At 41.7% G+C, this 21,354-nt stretch overlaps 2 protein-coding genes across 2 annotated transcripts; one reads left to right on the forward strand and one right to left on the reverse strand.

Moving 5' to 3' along the window:
• Window positions 1–5,752: 5,752 nt before the first annotated feature.
• On the reverse strand, window positions 5,753–11,993 carry elovl4a (ELOVL fatty acid elongase 4a). Its single transcript, XM_030072910.1, has 7 exons — window positions 11,758–11,993; window positions 10,659–10,740; window positions 9,762–9,949; window positions 9,377–9,457; window positions 8,513–8,684; window positions 8,169–8,296; window positions 5,753–7,957 (listed from the first exon to the last, which is right to left on the reverse strand). The coding sequence occupies exons 2-7, from the start codon at window positions 10,723–10,725 to the stop codon at window positions 7,634–7,636; spliced, it is 960 nt and encodes a 319-aa protein (XP_029928770.1). The 5' UTR covers window positions 10,726–10,740; window positions 11,758–11,993; the 3' UTR covers window positions 5,753–7,633.
• A 1,605-nt stretch (window positions 11,994–13,598) lies between these two features.
• prelid3a (PRELI domain containing 3A) lies at window positions 13,599–20,541 on the forward strand. Its single transcript, XM_030071685.1, has 7 exons — window positions 13,599–13,942; window positions 15,085–15,253; window positions 16,697–16,786; window positions 17,125–17,195; window positions 17,872–17,974; window positions 18,711–18,787; window positions 18,949–20,541. Exons 1-6 carry the CDS (start codon window positions 13,911–13,913, stop codon window positions 18,780–18,782), a joined length of 537 nt encoding a protein of 178 aa, XP_029927545.1. The 5' UTR covers window positions 13,599–13,910; the 3' UTR covers window positions 18,783–18,787; window positions 18,949–20,541.
• The last annotated feature ends 813 nt before the right edge of the window (window positions 20,542–21,354 follow it).

A 21,354-nucleotide genomic window follows, 5' to 3' on the forward strand; every position in this document is an offset into this window, starting at 1 on the left:
AGAAAGAAAGAAAGAAAGAAAGAAAGAAATGGAAAGAAAAACAACCAGCAGAGGAAAGAGGTGACTGTCATGTGAAAGTGTCACATCCTTATCAGAATAGAAAAATCAGAATAGAAAATTCACACAAGATCCTCATCGCATATCAGTTGAATGAATTGTATAATTTTCATTTTGGAACGTGATTTATTATTGAGCTGTAAAATCTTATTTTTATAACCCATAAAACTCTGACTTTATGTTCAATTTCTCTTAAATAACTTGAAAGTTAGACAAAAATATGTTTCCATATTGTAGGATAATGTCATATCCATATTGTGTATATGCTGGTTGTAGTGCTTCACTGAAGCTCCATCACACTTTCATTGAGTGAAATATTCAAAGCCAAGGTCCCATCGTTTTATGGCTGCTCTATTACATCAAATAGAAAATATCCATATGTTTTGTGCATCATTTTATACACATTTCACTGTAATTCGGCAGGGCGTATTTGGTATCTTTGGAAACCATGGGATCGGCACTATAATTTAAAATAAAGTTCTGTGGGTTTAAGCAATAACAGATTGACCAATGGAAGCGGCAGGACTGAAGATGTTAAAAAATCAAAATATATACCAAAAATAATTGCTGTTTTGAGGAAATGTATTGCATTAAGAGTCATTTCCCCAATACTTAGGGTCGTTTTGATGATTAGTCTGTCATGCGTGAAGATAATGCTGAGGCAAGTAAAACTTTCCACGACAGGCAGAATTTTTCACCTGTGTCATAAAAAAATAAAACATTAAGACTTGATATGAGACTGAATGACTTGTTAAGATGGACAGGTGACGGACAGTCCTCACCACTCTTGTCACCTTTATTTACTAGGTGGTAGAGATTGAGAATGAAGGCCTCTTACTATCACAAACACAATGTGTATGCATCTTTGTGGAAAGCTGAACTGCTCTCACCTCCCACCCCTTCATCAGACACCGTGCTCGCTGTGGTGTGAGCACAGTAAGGGAAGCTACAAGGACGAGCTGCATCAGCACAAGGACGGAACAGGAAAGAAGAAAAAGTGAGAGAAGAGAAAGACAGAGAGAGAGAGAGGCCTGGGTGAACTTGCATCTAAAAATAACAGCACATCCACTTATTTCTCACATTTAAGTCTCTCTCTTTCTGTCTCTGAGCCCGCACACACACACACACACCCTTCCCCAAATCATCAGAGTGACATCATGTCCAGACAGAGGATCCCAGGCGGCGTTCTTGTCATTGTAAAAGATTGGAAGAATAATTTGCAGTGTCATTCCCTGGCCCTCACCCTGAGATTACATTATGTGGTGTTACTTAAAGGTGCATGTGTGCCATTCCAGTGTCAGTAAATCCTCAGCACATTAATGTCGTCATATTAGCATAATTACCATAATCAAGTTAGACCAGCGCAAATAGAGCTACAGATTTTCTCAAAATGGAAAATGAAAGGCTTATAGAGAAATAATTTACATCACATTCCCCTATTCTTCTTCTTCAGCAAAAACAGAAAGGTCCATGCAATAGAAAGCAATGGTTTTATGCAAAATCTTAATTTTGAGGAAAATTCCTTTAATGCCTCAAAAAATTAGGATCCTTGATCGTGTTAAAATCAAATTATGTCTTTTAGGTGAAAAGCTCCTCCAGCTTTTTGCAAGATGACAAGCTGAGCAAAGAGAACCACATCACATCAGATCATTTCATTTTCCCAGCTCAATTATTTGATAATGATATTTCTTTGCACAGTGATGTTTTGTGGATGGGGTAATGCAAAATCATCTTTCTTTGAGTGCTTATACTGACAAGCAGGCAATAGAAAGCATTCTCAAGTTAGTGCTTTGTGAGCTGTTGGTGAATGTAGGTTGTCTCATGAGGCATGAAGAGAGACTCAGCTCTGCAGTCTCAGTTGCTGTGCTCCAGATATCCACTGGGTTTCTGACAAGCAACAAAATCATTACTTTGCTGTGAGTCCGTGGGGGATTTTTCTGAAGGAAGCAGCTCTGCAGCACACAGACACATACAGACACTTATTCAAATAGACACACAGGTGCTGGCACACTCACGGAAATGCTGTGTGGATGCATAGTACACGTACACATGCATACACACACACACACAGACAGGCTATGGCTCGCCTATAGTTTTCATCCTGATAGTGAAAGTAGGAGTTTGGAGGTAAAGAGTAAAAGTCCTTTCGATTCCATTCTGGATAGATAATCGGCATGTTTATTTTTATTTACCAGTTTTTGCCATTTTATTTTCTTTTTACTGACGTTGTGTCCAATATCATATAAAATGTAATAAGGGATAAAGCAAACCATTGTTTATACACTTGCCGCTAACTTGTCCCATCTCCTTTGCCTGTTGCCAGGCGGCCAGCTTTGCATGGCCTGGGTATGAATGGAACATCTCCCTGTTCTTTGTTACAACAGGTCCACCAAGCCACATTAGATACACTGGCCATTAAAAATACTTGGTTAAGGTTAGGAAAAGGTCTTGGTTAAGGTTACGAGGTCAGCTAACATTCTGTAGGCATTAGTAGCTACCTATGCCTAACACTGCTCTCACTTTGATTTGAACTCAGATTGGCTGAATGAAACTTGTGTTGAGTGACTCATCCACCACCTCACTACCTTGGCACCCTCATGACATGGACTTTGTCGCTCCCTTAACACTAAACCATAGTGTCATTATTTACACGACCAAGTCCACTACAGGTCACTACACTTCAGAATGTAACTATAAGTTGTAATAAGCTGCTGTATAAACAAACTATGTTTTATTTTTGGCAAAACTTAAAATCAGTTATCAGCACTCCACACCCAAGCAGCTAAAAGGAAAGCCAACCTCATTACACAGGATCCCACCCCCTTCACAAGTCCTTCCAACTCCTGTCATCAGGCCACTGATATAAAGTCCAATTATTCAAGAAGAACATCTACAAAAACTCATTCATACCCACAGCCATAAACATATTAAATAAAATGAACAATGGACAAAATAACTCTGGCGCACTTGGTCACTTTACACATATCCAGATCTTTTACCTCGTCCGTTTTTATAGTTTTAATTTTATACCTGCTTTTAAGAATCTATACACACTGTGTGTGCTTTCAGAAATCTGTGTTCCATGACTGTTTCTAGTCAGTGTATTGTCTACTGTTTTATATGTTGAGCCACGTCGAAGAAAGGTTTCTGTTAGGACAGACAATAAAGCTTTCTGAATCTGAATCTGAATCTGAATCACTGTACTTTCTGTTTATTGCTGCTCTTCATGTCAGTATGCATCAGAGGATGGATGTGCTCAGTATTGCTTGGCTGTGTTTTGTTGCTTTGTGCTGCTTACATGGATATATGTGCCAAAATCCCATTGCTGTAATACAGTGCTGATGTTTTGCTGTTTCCTGTTGCTCTCTATGGCTTGTGCTCTGTCTTGAGAATTCTGGTTAGCTGCTGTTGCCGTCTTCATGGCGTCTTGTTGTCTCCGCTCAGTATATTTTAGCACTTCATAGGTTTCAAAACATCTCGCCAAAGGACTGCATTTGAAAATTACCCATGTGGCTAACACTGGCACAGTTACAGAGGTGTTGACTAATGTAGCTTGTCATTTGTAAATAAATAATTAAATGATGCTTTTAAATGCTGAGCCATGGAAAAAGCGGTCAATTGTGTCCATTTCTTATAGCATCTTTCTGCAATTTCTATATAATCATATTCAGCTGCAGCTGTCTGCAGCCATCTGGTAAATCATCTGAGAAATCACATTCATAGAGATTTTGTACTGTAGAGACTTGTCTCTCAAACAGAGGAGACAGTGAGAAAAGTGTAGGAACAGTTGGGAGGATGTGGGGACGAAGGGGAGGGTTGTTGATAAGGCTGCACTTCTCTGTTACCCAGTTGTGAAATTATTGCTTTGGGTTGGAGAATAACAGACATCATTCATATAATAGCCCTCTCTGTTATTAGAGGCCTCCCACTTGTAAACTCTGCAGGGGAAATGCACACACACACACACACACACACACACAGTTTTTCTCAATCTCTATTGATTACACAAGCGCATACACAAAACCTTCACTCACTCACATCCACCTCCCCCACCCACACTCCCATATACACACATATGCACTTGTGCGTGCACATGCATGAGCACGTACACACACTCTCACTCGCTAAACGCCTGTTTAATAGTTTATCCTGTCAGGGCAGTATTTCACCGGGACCGCAGCCGATTCAAAAAGAAGAAGCAGGAGGAGGAGGAGGAGGAGGAGGAGGAGGAGGAGGAGGAGGAGGAGGAGCGGGGGGGAAGAGGGGTGGGGAGGTGTCAGACAGCTGCTGTGTACAGTTACCATGGAAACCTTTGTCTAATGTTGTCAGGGCATCAGATAGGAGGTGGGTCTAAGGACTCAGACAGAGATGAGCAGGGTCATGAATTCAATTCAGTTTGAGCTGGAGAGGTTTATTGTTCATATCAAACAGGTTGTCAGGAAATTTAATTTGATAGTTTTTGTTCTTTTTTATACAAGAAACAACATATAACACGAAAATATGACAGACATGACCTCACCCCACCTGATTCACCCTTCGATATTGCTGCAGAGTCTGGTATTTATTTGATGCACGAAAGTAATGGAAGTGGATTGGTGGAGGGATATGAATCTGACTGGTGAAATAAATATGTACCTTGTAGAGGCAGACACAAACTGACCCCCACAGTTGCAGCTCACATTTGGTTTGCCAGCAGCAACAGCAAAGTTTAGCACAGCTCGAGCTTTGGCACGTTTTAAAAACTTCAGCCCATTTCACAAGCAGTCTCTTTTTCCTGGGATCATAATGTAAAACAAATGTTTAGTGTGTTTAAGTCTTGAAGTGGAAATCAGGCTGCTGACATGTGAGTTATATAATCTGACAGAGAACAGCCTGATGATGCTCAGGAGAAAATACTAGTATGCTAAGAATAACACCAACTAAACACAGGTTAGATTTGTGGATAGAGTTGATGATCGGAGATTAGATCACAGATTATAACCCCTACCAAAAAAAAAAAAAAAAAAAAAAAAAAAAACACTTGTGAAAACCACCATGTTAATCAAAAGCACATTCTAACTACTTTTTGGACACACTTTTTGGTTTTCATGAACATTTTTTTCTTGTCGTTCTCTGATATCCTATGTAAACATTTTTACTTCAGTATTTTTCATTTCATAAGTGAAAGTGTTATCCCCATTTTTTTAATTTAACATTTCATCTTCCACTGATGACAATATTTGCCTCTTACATAACACTTATGTTCACACTTCAGTGTTCAGACGCAAGAAAACCAGCAAACATATGAGCTGTGAATTTAAGCACAGGTTTCACATGTGACTTCATTTTTTCAAGGCCACCTCTACGTGACTGTAATAAATCTGCTTACATGAGGAATTCCCCATCATTAGTCAAGTAGCTGCTTGAAAACCCAAGGAACAGCTGATGTGTTTAACGCTCTCATGCTGGGCCATGGCGGCCTCTAGTGGTACTCAGGAGGATAGCAACACTCTGCTGGAAGGCTACAGGATGTGTATTCTGCTGTCAATAATGTCTCCTAAGAACCACAAATCATTAAACCATCCAAGCTATCAGTGAACATCACATATGTCTTGTGCCATGAAGAATGCATACTAATCTATGTCACTGTTCAACTACCATGAAAAACACAGTGTGACTGAAAGGGCAAAATAATGTGACAAGGAAAAAGACAATATTTTACAGGCATTCAGTTTAATTGAGTCTGAAGAGAGTTCAAAGAAGTTATGATATTAAAAAAAGAAAAAAGACAGAAGCAATTTGGACAGATAAATGTCCAAGCATTATAAGCTGGGAACATTCCCATATGCGCAATGTACAAAATATCACAATATATTATGTACAACACAAAAAAGAACACAAATACATAGACAAGCACTTTCACCTAAATGAAAACTCATATTTACATAAAAATAAATAGAAAGAACCGATAAATAACATTGCATTGTTTGACTATAATGACATAAAGCCGGTTTTGCTGATATAGAGCAGACCACTGTTTTATACTCTATATACTGCAGGCAAAGCAAACTTATTCTTCATAGTAACATAGTTACATAAAAGGTCACTATAGACGTTCACCAGCTCTTTTTGGAGTTAAATCAAAGCTCTTATCTTTTAAATTCAAATTTCCCTCAGATAGATTTACATACAAGGCCAGTTCGCGACATGGATTAAACCTGGAAAATAAGACAAAAAAGATATTTTATTCAATGTTGGAAGATATCTCATGTTAAGAAGTAGGCTTAGTTCACGTCGGAAAAAAAAAAACTGGCTAACTTGGTGAATAATTCTGAGTTCTCCTTAATTACAGAAGCGCCCTGAACACAACCACTTCTACTTTGTTCGGCACACAACATTTTTCACCAGCATGTGAGACGAATGACGACGGCAGAGAGGACATAAAAAGACAGTAAACATCTGCAGACAGCTCGGACTAAACTCCCCTGGCTTCTCTGTCAGAGGGGGAACCACTGAGATAAAGCACATCCTTTCAAATTCGTAGATAAAGTGTCCGTTTTGTTCGTTTTTTTAACATTACATACAATCAGAGATATAAAAAAACAGTAATGATTGCATTTATACAGATATAGAAAATCAGGTTTTTAACCCTCTGTGCGCCATTTTTCAATGACACAGTCAGATTTGGGTCACAAAGGATTAGAAATCTGTTATTTTTCTAATCCTACATACATCTCACCATTGGATACTGACATATTTTCCATCTCATTAATATCACGCATACTTGAGGGCTTACTGAATCTCAGAGGTGTGTGGCAGCACTCCTCATGAGTCCATGAGACCGCTTCCTCTTCACATATGACTTAAGAACTGCAGGAGTGTTTATTCAATGTAAACTTAACTGTCACACTCTCTCAACACCAATAATAGCATAAACAAAGAGATAAGAAGGAAAATGACTTGATATATCACCACTTACGCATCCGTAAAAAATAAACGAGCTCAAATATAAATTGACTGATGTGTATGCGTTTGTGTTTGATTGTGTGTGTGTGTGTGTGTGTGTGTGTGTGTGTGTGTGTCATGCTGTGTATTCCTCTCTCAGTACAGCAGTGATCAATAACAAAAGTGGTATTTATTCTCTTTCAAGTGCTTCAGATGCACTGAATTTAGCTTTCCCAGCGTGCCAAATTCTTTGTCTATTTCGTTTTGAGGCTTTAGTTGGAAGCCACTGACGCTATCTGACCCAGATCTACTTTGCACCACAATAAAGAGAAGGAATACTAAGATCTATCCTGAACCAGAAACAGCTGTGTTTTGGGTTCTTTTCTGACAGTAGTCACCTTAGGCGTGACCTTTGACACCTCTTATGAACAGAAAAATCCCCTCTCTCCCCTAAAATCTCTCTCCTTGCGGGCCTGTCTCCATGTGATATCTACAAAAACCCAAATCATGGCTCAAATAAACTCGTTGCACATTAAAACATCCATCCATCCTCTCTCAAATCAAGTCTTTCACGTTTTTGCACTACCAACCTAGAATCCGAAGCAAGGCCTGTCAGCCGTACTTCACCTCTACCGCTCCCTGCCCTCTTCCTCTAATCTCTCTTAGCTCTTCCTTTCCTCTTCCTCCTCCCAGAATTCTCTTGGGGCTTGTCCTCCTTGCTCCCCGTCGCCACCGCCCCGTTGACGGCCTTGCTGAGCCCATTCAGGGTCCCGTTAGAGAGCGCCTTGCCTGGTTTGGAGGAGGAGGAGGCGTCACGTCTGGGCTGCTGGCGGCGGTAGGTCTGGTAGTAGAAGTTGCCGAAGAGGATGATGAAGGTGATGGCGTAGCAGATGAGGGAGTAGTGCATCCAGTGGGGGAAATCACAGTTGACGTAGAGGGACAAAGCCGTGTGGCCGATGGTGATATGGAACTGGATCTGAGAGACAAAGGCACATAATGGGAATTGAATCAAATTCACACACCACCGTGAAGTATCTGTCAACTTAAAGCAGGGCTATATGGGCAAAGGTAAATACTACAATGTCTTTGACCAAATGATATCGATATTGGGATGATGTGGTAGAGATGACTATTGGTGCTTACATGAGATATTGAAGTGTAAGAAATTTTTGATATTTATATTTTACCATCTGGATAATGGTCAAGTACTTCTTCCACCACAAGTACTTTTGGATCTTAGGTCCACACGAGGCCAGGCCATAATACAGATACATCAAGACATGGATGGCCGCGTTCATGTGTGCACCAAAGAATGCTGCGGGAGAAAAAAAACAAACAAACAATCAAATTAGCTCTTTCATGCTTATTGTGATACTAGAATATTGTTTTGTTTGGCATGCACTGGGGGTTGCATATACTGTGCCAATAAGCTTTATATAACAGGTAGCTCTGGAAACAGAGAGAACGGTATCACTGCAAGTTCATTTTTAAAAAGCGAATGGCTAATAATACTGCACACAATGTTACTCACACTGTCCTCCGGCCACCCATTTGATGCCAATCCACCAGAGGGTGAACATGGTGCAGTGGTGGTAGACGTGCAGGAAGCTGACTTGGTTGAATTTTTTCCTCAGGATGAAAAACACTGTGTCCAGGTACTCTATGCCCTTTGAGATGAAATACCACCACAGGGCCCCTGCTACCTATCTCAGGTAGTGGGCAACAGGATGGGGCAGGCAGAGGTGGAGAAAGAGAATAAACACACAGACAGACAAATAGAAAAAAACAATGTATTCGTTTATCTGGATACAGATTTCTTACTCTTTGTAAGATATTACTCCATTCTCTTCTATTCTATCCGATCACACTTTGACCTCAGGATCAGTGGAGCCTGACTGACTCATGGTTTCTGTGTCGGCTGTGTGACTACGTCATGGAGCAACAGGAAGGCAGGTGAAACTGAACACCCTCCATTCACCCTTTTCCAGCTTGCTCTTATTCTGATAACAGTCCCGGCTTGACATGAGTGGCAGCTGATCATGTTGCTAAAACATATCAGGGTCAAGTTTCCCTGGCAGGTTGGCATGAATTTAGCACGGCAGACTATTTTCTTAATGGTTAAGGAGCAAAACATTTAAGCAGACACAGATCCACATTTATCTTTAAAACACTGAGTTTGGAGTGGTGTTCCATTTCCTCCTGGCAGTCACATTTATAGAGGGATCATAGGATCATCAGTTCTTACTGTGTACTGTATATTTGATCCCTAAGAAACTAAATTAAATAACTAGCTAAGTCTAGTCATTCATGGTAGATTTTGTGCATTATTCATAATATGTGTGTGACTGCCTGGAGATGCAGCCTCCTGCGAGCAGCCTCAGCTCCAAACACTCACCCTGACTTCATTGGGGTCGTCTGAATAGTCCACCGGTTGACAAATGTAACTGTAGCCTGCCGCCCGCGCTGCCATAAACAACTGAAAAAAGACAGATCATCACTGAAACACTGCTATAAACTGAGAAAGACAGAAGAGACAGAGTGAGAAAGCACAGGCAGTGGGAAGTATGTACCGTAATAGGGTTAGACAAATCCCACGGGGGAAGAACTGCGGATGCTCATCTAAATGGTTTTTCAGGACCATTTTAGACTGGGAAAACTCTTTCACGCGTTGCAATCACTCACTACAATTATTTCACAGTTGCAACTGGACAAGGGTGCAGTATGTGGCGGTGCAACAGTCACAGTCCTCTTTGCTAAATCTGAATCTTACAGCGGCCTACCTCTTTGCAGATGAAGAAGTTGAGGAAGACCATGCTGAAGTTGTAGACAATGAGGGTCTTGCGGAGCTGGAAGGGCTCCCTGTTCTTCATGTATTTGGGCCCCAGCCACAGAAACAGCAGGTAGGAGGTGCTGATGGCCAGCGTAGGCAGGGGGTTGTCCATCAACGGCCATTTCTCCACACGTTTGTCTGTGGGACAGATGTTCTCATGGCATTACGTAACTCTTCTCAGAGATCGACTGTACCGGCACAGTGTGGCTGCAGTGTCAGTTTATTGTAAACGCAGCGTACATGAGAGCAGGCCTGACGGGTGCTGAGTTTGGGTGACCTCTCGAAGGGGCCATAGGACAAATTCACAGAGTCACCCTTGTTAAATGGCATAAACAGTAGTTTTATAAGCATGGGTCATACAGTATGTAAACAAGGTTTCCCAACACTCACTGAATAAAATATTAGCCCCTCCTGATCCCTCTGTGAGTAGACTGTCAGTGAATCCAGATGAAAACTATAATTTTTTTATTGATTCCACCCGTTAAGCTCAGTTTACTCAGGAGGAGGAAATATGAAAGGGGTAAAGAACCATTTTAAGCCGTAACACAACTAAGTCGTGAGTTGTGTTGGTATATTGAAGAGCGCAATATGTACATGTGCACATTCTTAATGCTATGATACAACTTTGAGTCATCTCATTACAAAATTATGGTGTTAACATCATCTTCACTGGAAGTCATTACTCTAAAGTGAGTATAGGATCATCCTTCAGTGGGAGGGTAACCTTTAGATGTAGGCCAATGCCAACACACAAACATGCACGTACTGTACAAAGACACACACATAACAAAAAACAATGCATTCAGTGACGCATACACAAATACACCAAAAGAAACGAGATTATCACCTGCAATAGTTAAGCTCCACTTGTAGAATTCTATGGTGTCGTTTATTAAATGTGTTACAATCTCCATGGCTGCAGCCGTGACCTGAAAATAAACACAGAGGAGTAAGAATGCCATTGCCATTGAAGTTATTACCTGGCTTTTTTTGTAGCCAGTGAGTCAGTGTTATATCATATTTTTCAAGAGACCAGGGGGGAGCAGTGAGCTGAATCTTTTTAAACTATAATGTAGATATCTTTTAATTTATATTCACTGCTGAAAATGGTTTTAAATGATTAAGAGTGGAGGAGAATGTAGGACTAAGGGGCATAGACCCGTACTGGAGCCAGTGTTAGTGGTCCACAGAGGCCCACAGAAGGCGGGTTATGGGCCTATAGGACACGTAAGCCCCGCAGGGCCATAATAGATTGGCTATAGGCTTCATTGCGCACAAAGGCTGGGAGGACCGGGCAGGAGAGCGCATGTGTCAGCAGATTTTTGGCTAGAGCACGACCACCAGCCGACCTAGTGCTTATCACGGGTGGGATTTCCTTGTGGCCCACTTTACTCACTGAAATAGGTCATCATCTATATGTGCCAGACGGAGGCATAGGATGATAATTACCACAATGCATAGTCAGTCACACAGACAGATTTAATGACACCAAAAAGATGACGCCCCCCTCTTTCCAGCCTGGAGCGGATCAAGTGCTTCTGCAGCATCTGCCATAGTCTGCCATGCGCTCTCCGCATAATCTGCCCTGTGAATAAACCATTCCCCTCCGTTTGAGCACATACTCGGCAGGACCTCATACATTTAGAGGAGACTTCCTCTGATTAGCCTACAATACGGAATTTAATTAATCTGCACGGCGGCTATGCAGTCTGCGGCATGTAGGCTTAGTCTGGCCTTCAACTGCGCTATATGAACAGCCCGATTTTATATTTAATATTTCCAAACCCGATGTGATCTCTCTATATTATTTGTTTAAAAAAAACTATTAGGCCTAGGCTTCAAAAAGAGATTCGGGTTATTATAATTGCCCCCCGCGAGCAAACGCAATATGCCAACACTGGTTTAAGCCTTCTAGTCTATGCCAATGAAGATGCTTATTACCTTACCGTGTCGGTGGATAAAAAAATCCGTCTATAATGACATTCAGTGCAAGGTCATGCAGTGTGCGCTATTCCGTCTCGTAATCGACGGAGCACCTTTTATAAATAAATGAAAAACAGACTGATGGCTCCGTAACGCCTGTGAAATCAACGGGCCGTTAGGATAAACGGCGATGGCATGAATTTCTTATCAAGGCACCATACAGCCTCTGCTGCGCTCCTGGATGAATGAACGCCCCTTCTGGTTCCCCCACAGCGTCAACACACACACAACCAGAGGACTACACTTCCATCAAACCTTCAGAATAAAACGCAAGACAATGGGTTGTTGCTTGTTATTCCGTGTTCAATGCAAAATTGGCGACCAAAATGAAAAACAAATGAGGCCGAAATTATGATAGAATTGCTTTTTTTTTCTTTGTTGTCTCATATGGACAGTTCAGACCTGGAGTGGTGTGCAAACCTCCCACCCTGAAAAGCTGAACATTATAAAAGTAGCTTTGCACAGTCCACATTTCAGTAGATTGCATTGTAGCTGGCATTTTTTAGACTTTACACAGAACTGAACCAGCGATATGGGTATGGTTGCACTAAATCATGTATTTTGCAGCTACACTTTTGCCATATGTCAAATCTTCTGATTCCATAGGGTAATTTAATTTTTTTCTGTAGGTCTCTATCTTGGTACCGTTTTCCGCTGATATTTTGAAGGTAGAAATCCTTGATTTCCGGTCTGTTCTGGCTAAATCAGGGAGATTTCACGCAGCTCTGCTCCTTTGATGCCACTTGACCGACAGGGATGTTGGAGAGATGCTCAGCGCATGCGCAGAGGTACAGATGGACGCAGCAAAAGCGGCAATCCCTGTTCTGTCAAGTCACCCAAAGACGACGAGAGCCAGAACGGAAAATGTCGTTTTTTACCTTCAAAATATTAGCAACGTCAAACGTAAACCCAACATAGTGAAGTCAACAAATCAAAATTATGAGGGAAATAATGAATATGAGGCACAAGCCCATCGCTGTAAATTGGACTTACGGAAAGGACTATTTTGTCTCGTAGTGCAGTGGGTGTCCTGTATGAGGAAAGGTATAAGACTTACCTAATGCAGTTTAATGCACCAGCTCTGCCATAAATTCTACCTTTTAGGAAAGTTCAGTTTTTGTTGACATTGTGGAGAATGTGTCAGTTTAATTCTGTGTTTATTATTGAGGATGTAGTTTGCAGAAGTCCTGTGCTGGACTACATTATATTGAGAGGTGTTTCCAATGTTTTTGTCCCTCCCTATTTATATACAAGAGGGGGACAGAAAAGTAGAAACACCCCTCAATAAAATGCAGTCCAGTACAACAGCAGCACAAACTATGAGCTCAATGCCAAACACAGAACTTAATGAATACCTCTATTGCTATGACACACAGAAAACCTGACCATTATTGGCATCACAAAAGTCAACTTTATGGCAGAACACCTGTATTGGATGGTTTTAGATTGTGCAGGTGGACCTAATAAGGTGGTTATCTTAAACCGTAGAAGTGGCAAAAATATACCCAAGTGTAGGTGATGACTAAGCTACTACCAAAATACTAATTCCAAATATTCTGAACAATAACAACAATAATAAATTACTACTGTTGTTAGTGTTGTTGTCGATGTTTTCATTATTGTTAGCATTATTATTAACTGTATTATTATAAGAGTTATTGTTATTATTAGAAAATAAAATGATAGACAATGGGAGCTCCACCGTCAAGTCAGTTAGATTGATACGTTGCGACGTGTTCATCAATACGGTATTATTTTGAAAGTCGCAACCGGAAATCGTATAGTTTACAGTGAGCGCCTTGACACCCGCGCCTCCGTCGTTACCGGCGTCTGTGCAGCAGCTGTCCGTTACATCCTATACATCGCTTTATTTCTGCTTGTTGTGCCTGCGCCACCCGGGCCGAGCGGAGCGCGTTGCGCAGTCTGGACGCAGCGCTGATATGCAGAGAAAAGCGGAGAGGCGCAGCGGGACTCACTTCTTTGATGGTCGTGAGGTCCCATCGCAGGCCTCCTCTGTGACCACCGAGGCTGTTTCCTCCTAGAAAAATGGCCCGGGTGACGGATCGCTTCGGATGGGGCTTATTTCTCTGATCAGGTGGAGAGTGTCGCTAACAAAATGAAGATCTGGAGCACGGAGCACGTTTTCAGGTTGGTCACGATCACGGTTTTCCCGTGTTGATCAGAGCGGTATTCAGTATGACCAGGCGGCTAAATTGAGTGGGCTCTGTCATTGTACCAAGTTGGGCCTAGGCCGGAGCAGGACGGGACATTCAACTTGGTGAACTCATTTTGAACCGGAGCATGACTGCCTCTATTACAGGCCTGAAAATCCACCTGCTTTCAGATTCATATTATAGGCCTAACGTTTCACCAACTGTACATAACGGTTTCAGAAAATACACCAGACTCACACATAATTATGTCAAGTCATCCCTCTGGTTACAAATTAGGCCACAAACCCCCATTTGATGCATTTTGCAGTTGTTTATGTATTGATTAGTATAACTGTCAGTTACATGGGAATCATAATGGTGATGCGAGTGAAACCTTTTCTTAGAATAGTCGGTTTTGTACTGTCTATTATATGGATCATATCTAGTGAATTAAATTATAGTGAAAGTCAACTCCTTCGCCCCATCAAGAACCACTGAAGTGCACCTGTCAAGTGAAACCGGCTGTAAACGATGATGCACCTGTCACTCATGTCACCTGTCCTCTCCTCTTCAGTCAGGCAGGGGACGTGTAGAAGGAGAGGAGAAAACCTCATTTTTAACGCCTGTGGCAACAAGAGGGGCTGGATTGTGCGAACAGGGCTCCAGTCTGTGCTGAAAGGATGTATTGTACACTGAGTGTGTGCTGTGTCAGAGTCAGGATTTTCAAAAGGTCATTCTTTGTTAATACTGGTGAGACTAGTTTCTAATACTTGTTGTAATTGCGTGTTTAATATCTCCTGGGGATTGGACCGTTCCCAGCAGCCACTACTCCTCCCGGGTGAAACTCACTCACACTTCTCAGATGTGATGCTGCATTGATGCCAGTGTAATGAAAAGGTCGTATCGAGTGTGATGTTACATATAATGGTGCTTGCTGGTCCTTTAGTCAGTCACATATAATTGACAGGAATGTGAACATATGCTGATGTGCAGCTAGGGTGACTATTGACTGATATTTTCTGGGTGACATGTCTTGGACTTTGGAGAACTCAAAAACAGAAGTGCCTCAATATGTGTAATGTGTCATCTGCTGAAAAGATATTTTGACAAATGTGTTCATGTTGTTTCATTTTGCAGTTACCCCTGGGAGACGGTGATCAAGGCTGCGATGAGGAAGTACCCCAACCCCATGAACCCCAACGTGGTGGGGGTCGACGTGTTGGACCGCAGCCTCGACACAGAGGGACGCCTGCACAGCCACCGACTCCTCAGCACAGAGTGGGGCCTGCCAGGCATCGTGCGAGCGGTCAGTTGTCAGCAAACACACATACACACACGTTGACATTACACACACACACGGCAGCATGTGCATACTCATGCATGCAAACTCAAAGACACACAGACATATTAACGTGTGCATACAGACAGCAGCAGTTTCCAAAACTGTGTCCTGGTAAAATGATGGTATTTGCTGGACTTCACTTAATTTCATTCAGTACACAAATATATGATGACTATTCTGGTCAATCGCTGCTATTTTGCCACTTACACTAAAACAAGAAAGAAGTGTTTACCAGATGAGGTTCTGTGATTTCAAGCATATCATACTGAGGGCTGTTGCATGAAAGAGTGTGAGAACCTCTGTGTTAAGGCAATACTAAGGCATACCTACACAGCTACACACACAGCTCAATGCTGTGCACATGCATGCAGTGTGGAGAGACAGTTGTTTCTAAATGCCCAGTTGCAGTTTGAGGCTGTTGTGTGGGACACACAGGCACAATCACATACAAAAATTCTTAAACCAGGGATGCACGATAATATCAGCACGTCATTGGTATCAGCTGATGTTGGCTTCAAAATGAAATATCGGTATCAGTCTGAAAAGTTTTGCTAATATGACGTGCCGATATGTGAAATAGGTCAAATCTGCCCTGGCTGTGGCTGTTGTCAGGATTTTCTCAGGGAGAGAATCACCCAAGCCTGTTTCAGTAGGATGAATCTTACAGTTTTGTTTCAAAGAAAATGTGAATGTGTGAATGTGTCCATTTCTGTATTTTATGTCTGCATCAGATAACATTAGGCATCATAATGTTAATGCCACTACAAGAGAGACTTCATGTTCTCTGCAGTCAGGTGGAAAACACATGTGCATGTGCATATATCAGTATCGGCCAAAAGAGGTGGGAAATATCAGCATGTTGGATATCGGCAAAAATTCCAGCACTGTGCAACCCTAACATGAAGGCACACACAACACATCCAGTGCTGAAATGATAATTCAGTTAATCAATTAGTCAATCAACAGACAATTTGTGGATTGTAACTGCGATAAAGTAAAAATCCCAAACATTTTATAAAGCCAGCGCACCCCTTTCCCTTGCAACAGTGCACTTTGATACACTCATGTCTGACATGCTTTTATTTAAAGTTCAAGGAAATCCAAAAATAGACATTAAATAAGCTCAGTAAATGCATGAGTCAGTGAGTAATCATGTTAAATAATGGTGATCTCAGTGTTGACCAAAATAATCGTGATTGGTGTAATCATCCTGCTTACTTCCCGTGAGCATTTGTCATCATGCTTCACACTTCAAATGATTAACTGAAAAAATGATGAATGGAACAATCAACAATGAACATAATTATTAGTTGCAGCCCTGCACGCATCAGTCAATGAATATTTGGGCTCTTAAGTATTGCTTTTATACACACGCTGTTTCCAAGCAGACTGTTGCTCTGCCCTCAGATCCTGGGGACCAACCAGACGAGGACCTACGTGAAGGAGCACTCCATCGTCGACCCCGAGGAGAAAAAGATGGAGCTGTGCTCAACTAATGTAAGATAACACTCGCCTCAGCAGCCATCATTACTTCAATCAACATTTCTGATCTGAAGTGAAGGGAGCCCTGGGCTTCAGGGTGCCCACGCTCACTGAGCTTCAAGTGCACATGACTTTATTCTTCTAAAGGATTTAAGGGATTAGATATTTTCCAATTAGTGGTGTTTATTACCATCTGTCAACTATTCTGCTGCCAACAATTCATTCACTTTAAGGTGTGATGTCAACATAGTTCACTGTAGTAGCTGTTACTATTGCCATCCAAATAGTGTGCGAGATATTTCCTGTAGATATGACCTGAAAATGCAGAAATCCAAGCTTCTGTCGTCCTCCAGATCACTCTGACCAACCTGGTGTCCGTGGACGAGAGGCTCGTTTATCGCCCGCACCCGGAAAACCCTGACGTGTGAGTACGCTGCGGGATTCACCTCAAGGATCCACGGGATCACAAAGGTTTTGTTGTCACTCTGATAACCAAGTCTTGGATCCTCATGATAGGGGAGGTTCGTTGGGATTCACAGAAAGGAGTGTGTAAAAGTGAAAATGTGAGATTATACAAAAAGATGGGAAAGGGCTGAGACGAGAACTGAGCAATTATCAATGTAATATAGATATCCTGATATGGGACTGGATACTGTCAGATTTTGGATATCTTTATATTGTGATTTGACGAAAGTGTTGTCTTTTCCTCCTTTTAAAGGCTTCATTACAGTAAAGGGATGCAGATTCTTGTAGCTGTTCTGTTATTTGTCTCTGTTTGGTCATGATATTCACATTACTAATGATTGTTTATCAAAACTCTCTGGTGTGTAAAGATTTTGTTAAAGCACCACTACATGATATGAAGCTATTTGGTCAAAGATATTGTGATATTGGGGTTTGTCCATGTCATCCAGCCCCAGCTGAGATGTAAATGAGATGTAAAGGCAAGAGAATGAGGTTGAGCCCGATGCTGCTCTGGGTGTGACAGCAGCACGCAGGACTAGGTGTTGCACACTCGGCTTGCATTATCATGTTTACTCATTTAACAAAGCCTTGTGTCTCCTTGTCCTCTCTCTCTCTCTGCCCCTCTGTGTGTCCAGCACCATCCTGACCCAGGAGGCCATCATTACAGTGAAGGGAGTCAGTCTGAGCAGTTACCTGGAGGGAATGATGGCCAGGAGAATGTCGGCTAACGCAAGGAAGGTAACAAACACCAAAATGTACAATTAGAAACAGTGAATGGATAAACTTATTCCATCTCTCTGATGATTTCTCAGCATGCCCTCTGCCCCCATGTGCAACTGTTGCATGCTAACATGAGGTTAATTCTTCCGTCTGTATTTGAATGCCCGACAGGCACTTTCCAGGGCCAGTTTCCTTGACATACCGTCTCAAAGTCAATATGAGCGATTCATCCATCACATCACTGCTTAGAAATTGTGTCGATTCAACTGCCTCAGTCTTAGAGAAATAAATAGAATGAATCGCTCTGACTTTGGCCTGAATCAAAACAAAACTGAAATATTGAATTTAATTACTCATTATTCCCCTGGAATTTGGACTCTTAGAATTAAATTAATAATGTTTAGGTAATTCTGTTGTCTGATTTTTTTTCACCTTTCAGAAGAAAATGGACTATCTTCCATTTTTGCATGTGATTATTTCATAGATATAAATTTGGACTAAAAATTGAATCTTTGACTCGAATCGTAACTTTACAAACTCGAGTTTGATTGAATCTGCCCACTCACGCAAAGAATAAATCGTTCTTTAATCGAATTGCCTGAACACTGAATCACAAATTGAGCTCACATCCTCAGTTGTCGTGCATGGTTTTCACCTTTGAGGATGGACTGCATGTGTCGTGTGTATTTCTGAAACGACACCACTGGCTTTGACTCATGCTTTGATCTTCTGTTTCCTCTGTGTGGACCTGTAGGGCTGGGATGCTATTGAGTGGATTATTCAGAACTCTGAAAGAGAGAACGTACCGCTGTGTGACATTTACTAACTCTGGTAACTTCTCTTCTCTTGCCTTTGCAACTTTGTCCTTCAGCCTCAGCCGTTAATTATAAGCACGCTGCTCTTTTCTCTCCCGAAACGTAGCGAGCTCAAACTGTTATTTGCCTGTGCGTGTGTCACTTGATGCTCAGCGCTCGTTCTTTTTCCACGTACAGGACTTACAGTTCTATAGCGTCGGCGCTGTCCCCGGCTGCACCTCACACACACGCGGCCGGGGGTCCTCTGCAAACCGGGGTCCCTCTGCAGTTGGTACACACCCTGTCAGAGAGGTTTCGTGGATTTTTCACCCCACGCCGCCTCTCTCGCCTCTGTCTGGGATCAGCTTGGACTACACACACCGGAAGCCTGGACAGCTACAAAACGCCTTCAACACAAAGAGGCCGAATGATGAATAGAAAGCATGAGAAAGAGAAATTAGATGGATTTCTATGTTGTGAACTTGGAGTAGGAGTCAAGGATTTTGGGCCCTGAGCACGGCGGGACTGGGTCACTCTCCTCTCCTTTACTTACCTCCTTGTATTTAACACGGTGTAATGAATTTCGCCAGAAGGTTTAACAGTTAAAAGTCAAGGATGCTACCATCAAGCCCACCACCCATAAGAAGCTCAGCCATCCCTCTGACTATTTCTGAGCATCACGACCCCCTCGCTCTTAATTCCTCGGTTTTTGACTAACGGTTTCGACTCACTGTGTTAAAAGGCGCGCCGGGAAACGTGCGCAGACTGTGGGGAGGGTCTTGATTTCGCAGATGCGACGCACAGACACCCCGTTGGAGCTCGTGAAAAACAAAATGCAGTGCCACTTTGAAAATATGCAGGAAACTTCATAAGAAAAAAAAATGTATTTGAAATGATGGCATCCTCCTACATGGTCTCACACTGTAGACTCCCATAGCAGGGAGTTAACATCATAACGTTACTGGTGCTTATGTGTTTTCTGCAAAAGGGGAACACGGATGATTTATTTGCATGATGATAGTAAAAAAAACAACAATGGTACTAATTTAAAATAGCACACTGTAATGTATAACACTGTTTGATAGTAATTATACACAACCTGATGTAATGTGTACAGTAGTAACTAGGCAATTGAGTAGTCTGCTAGTTAGAGACTAATTGCTGATGCAGCTTTAGACAGGAACTCAGAAAAAAAAAAAGAAAAAATGTGGGAATGTCCCATTAACATTGCCTTCTATGTCTTCTGTTAAGGCAATAATACACTGGCTGTTTTTTAATATGATAGTTGTAGGCAATATTTTAGCTTCATGGGGTTAAAATCAATGTTGATTACAGATTGAGCTTCAGGGATCAAATAATGTCATGCAAAGTGAGGTTGGCTGTAAACGTGGGCGTAACCACCCATTGATATGGCCTTAAGACGATGCCTGTGTATCATTGCCTTGGCAGCGTGTCGCCATGCCTTCGCCACTCATGCACATTCTTCTTCTTCCAAACTGGGGACTCTTTCGTAGAAGCTACCTGTCAGCCCTGAGGAGCAGGGTGGTACTGTATGTGCAATGCTGCAGCGGGAGATGCACCCCATGTCGCCGACAAACCCGTCACGTGCTAACTCATGTTTCTAAGAAAAATGAATAATATTTGTATGACTGATTTATTACATGGTGTCTAACATTTGTTTCTCATGTGCAAAAAAAAAAAAAGAGATTTGCTTTTTTTTAATTTTGTTTTGACTTTAACTGACTACAATTGTCCTACGGGAGGTAGAGTAATTAAAAAATCTTATTTGAGAAAAAACATAGCTGTCAGAACTTCATGTATGTACATATTGTTGTTGTTGTTGACAGTGTAGCACTTGTTGTGTAGCAACCCGACAGTTTGTACAACAGAGGAGTCCGCAGAGTGCAGTCAAGTGTTCTCAGCGCTGCGTTGGAGCGCCGGGCCACAGGAGGCCTAGAGGAGGAACAACAGCAGAGAATACAACAGAACGTCGTCAAACCAAAGCTGCCAATTTGTATTCAGTTCCACTCTCCTTTTAAGAATTCAGTTTGTTTTGGTTTCTTTGGAAAGTGTCACATATTCAAAAAAAAAAAAAAAAAAAAATCAGCACAGGGAAGTAAACTCCCAGAACCAAAAAAAAAAAAAAAAAAAAAATCATCTTTCCTGGAGGGTCTGTTGTGAAATGTTTAATCCGCTGATGCTAAGTGTGAGCAGATGTTTACCGGGTTCAACAGACCCACGGTTCACGTCTGTATTGCGGTTTTTGGGTTGCGCTTTTGGTTCAGTTTGTTTTGTACATTTTTTTTTTATTGGTGAAGCAAGACAAATATAGAATATGTGAGTTAAAGTAGGTAGATGTTACATGACATTACATGCATGTATACAATTCTGCAGTAGGACAGAAGCATTAGATTAACAAGATGGAGTGTAAGGGATGACCTGATGTGGGAATGGCTGTAGGAAAGGAAAACAACTGGACTTTTTTCTTTAACTATAGTTGTAGATTCACCTTCATATCTCTATGTTACATATTCTATAGCTACAGAAGAAGGAAAGGGAGACATGGGAGTGTGCTCTGTAATTTGTCTTATTTGCAAAAGTAGC

The sequence above is a fragment of the Myripristis murdjan genome, chromosome 16 (assembly GCF_902150065.1).
Source record: "Myripristis murdjan chromosome 16, fMyrMur1.1, whole genome shotgun sequence".
Taxonomy (NCBI): Eukaryota; Metazoa; Chordata; class Actinopteri; order Holocentriformes; family Holocentridae; genus Myripristis; species Myripristis murdjan.

Excerpts from the sequence above, each read along its gene's own strand:
- prelid3a (XM_030071685.1), top strand. The coding sequence starts at position 13,911 with ATGAAGATCTGGAGCACGGAGCACGTTTTCAG. Across the intron at positions 16,787-17,124 it reads TGGAGCTGTGCTCAACTAAT|ATCACTCTGACCAACCTGGT; the intron begins GTAAGATAACAC and ends GTCGTCCTCCAG. Across the intron at positions 17,196-17,871 it reads CACCCGGAAAACCCTGACGT|CACCATCCTGACCCAGGAGG; the intron begins GTGAGTACGCTG and ends CTGTGTGTCCAG.
- elovl4a (XM_030072910.1), bottom strand. The coding sequence starts at position 10,725 with ATGGAGATTGTAACACATTTAATAAACGACACCATAGAATTCTACAAG. Across the intron at positions 9,458-9,761 it reads ACTTCTTCATCTGCAAAGAG|TTGTTTATGGCAGCGCGGGC; the intron begins GTAGGCCGCTGT and ends GTCTTTTTTCAG. Across the intron at positions 7,958-8,168 it reads ACTTGACCATTATCCAGATG|ATCCAGTTCCATATCACCAT; the intron begins GTAAAATATAAA and ends TTTGTCTCTCAG.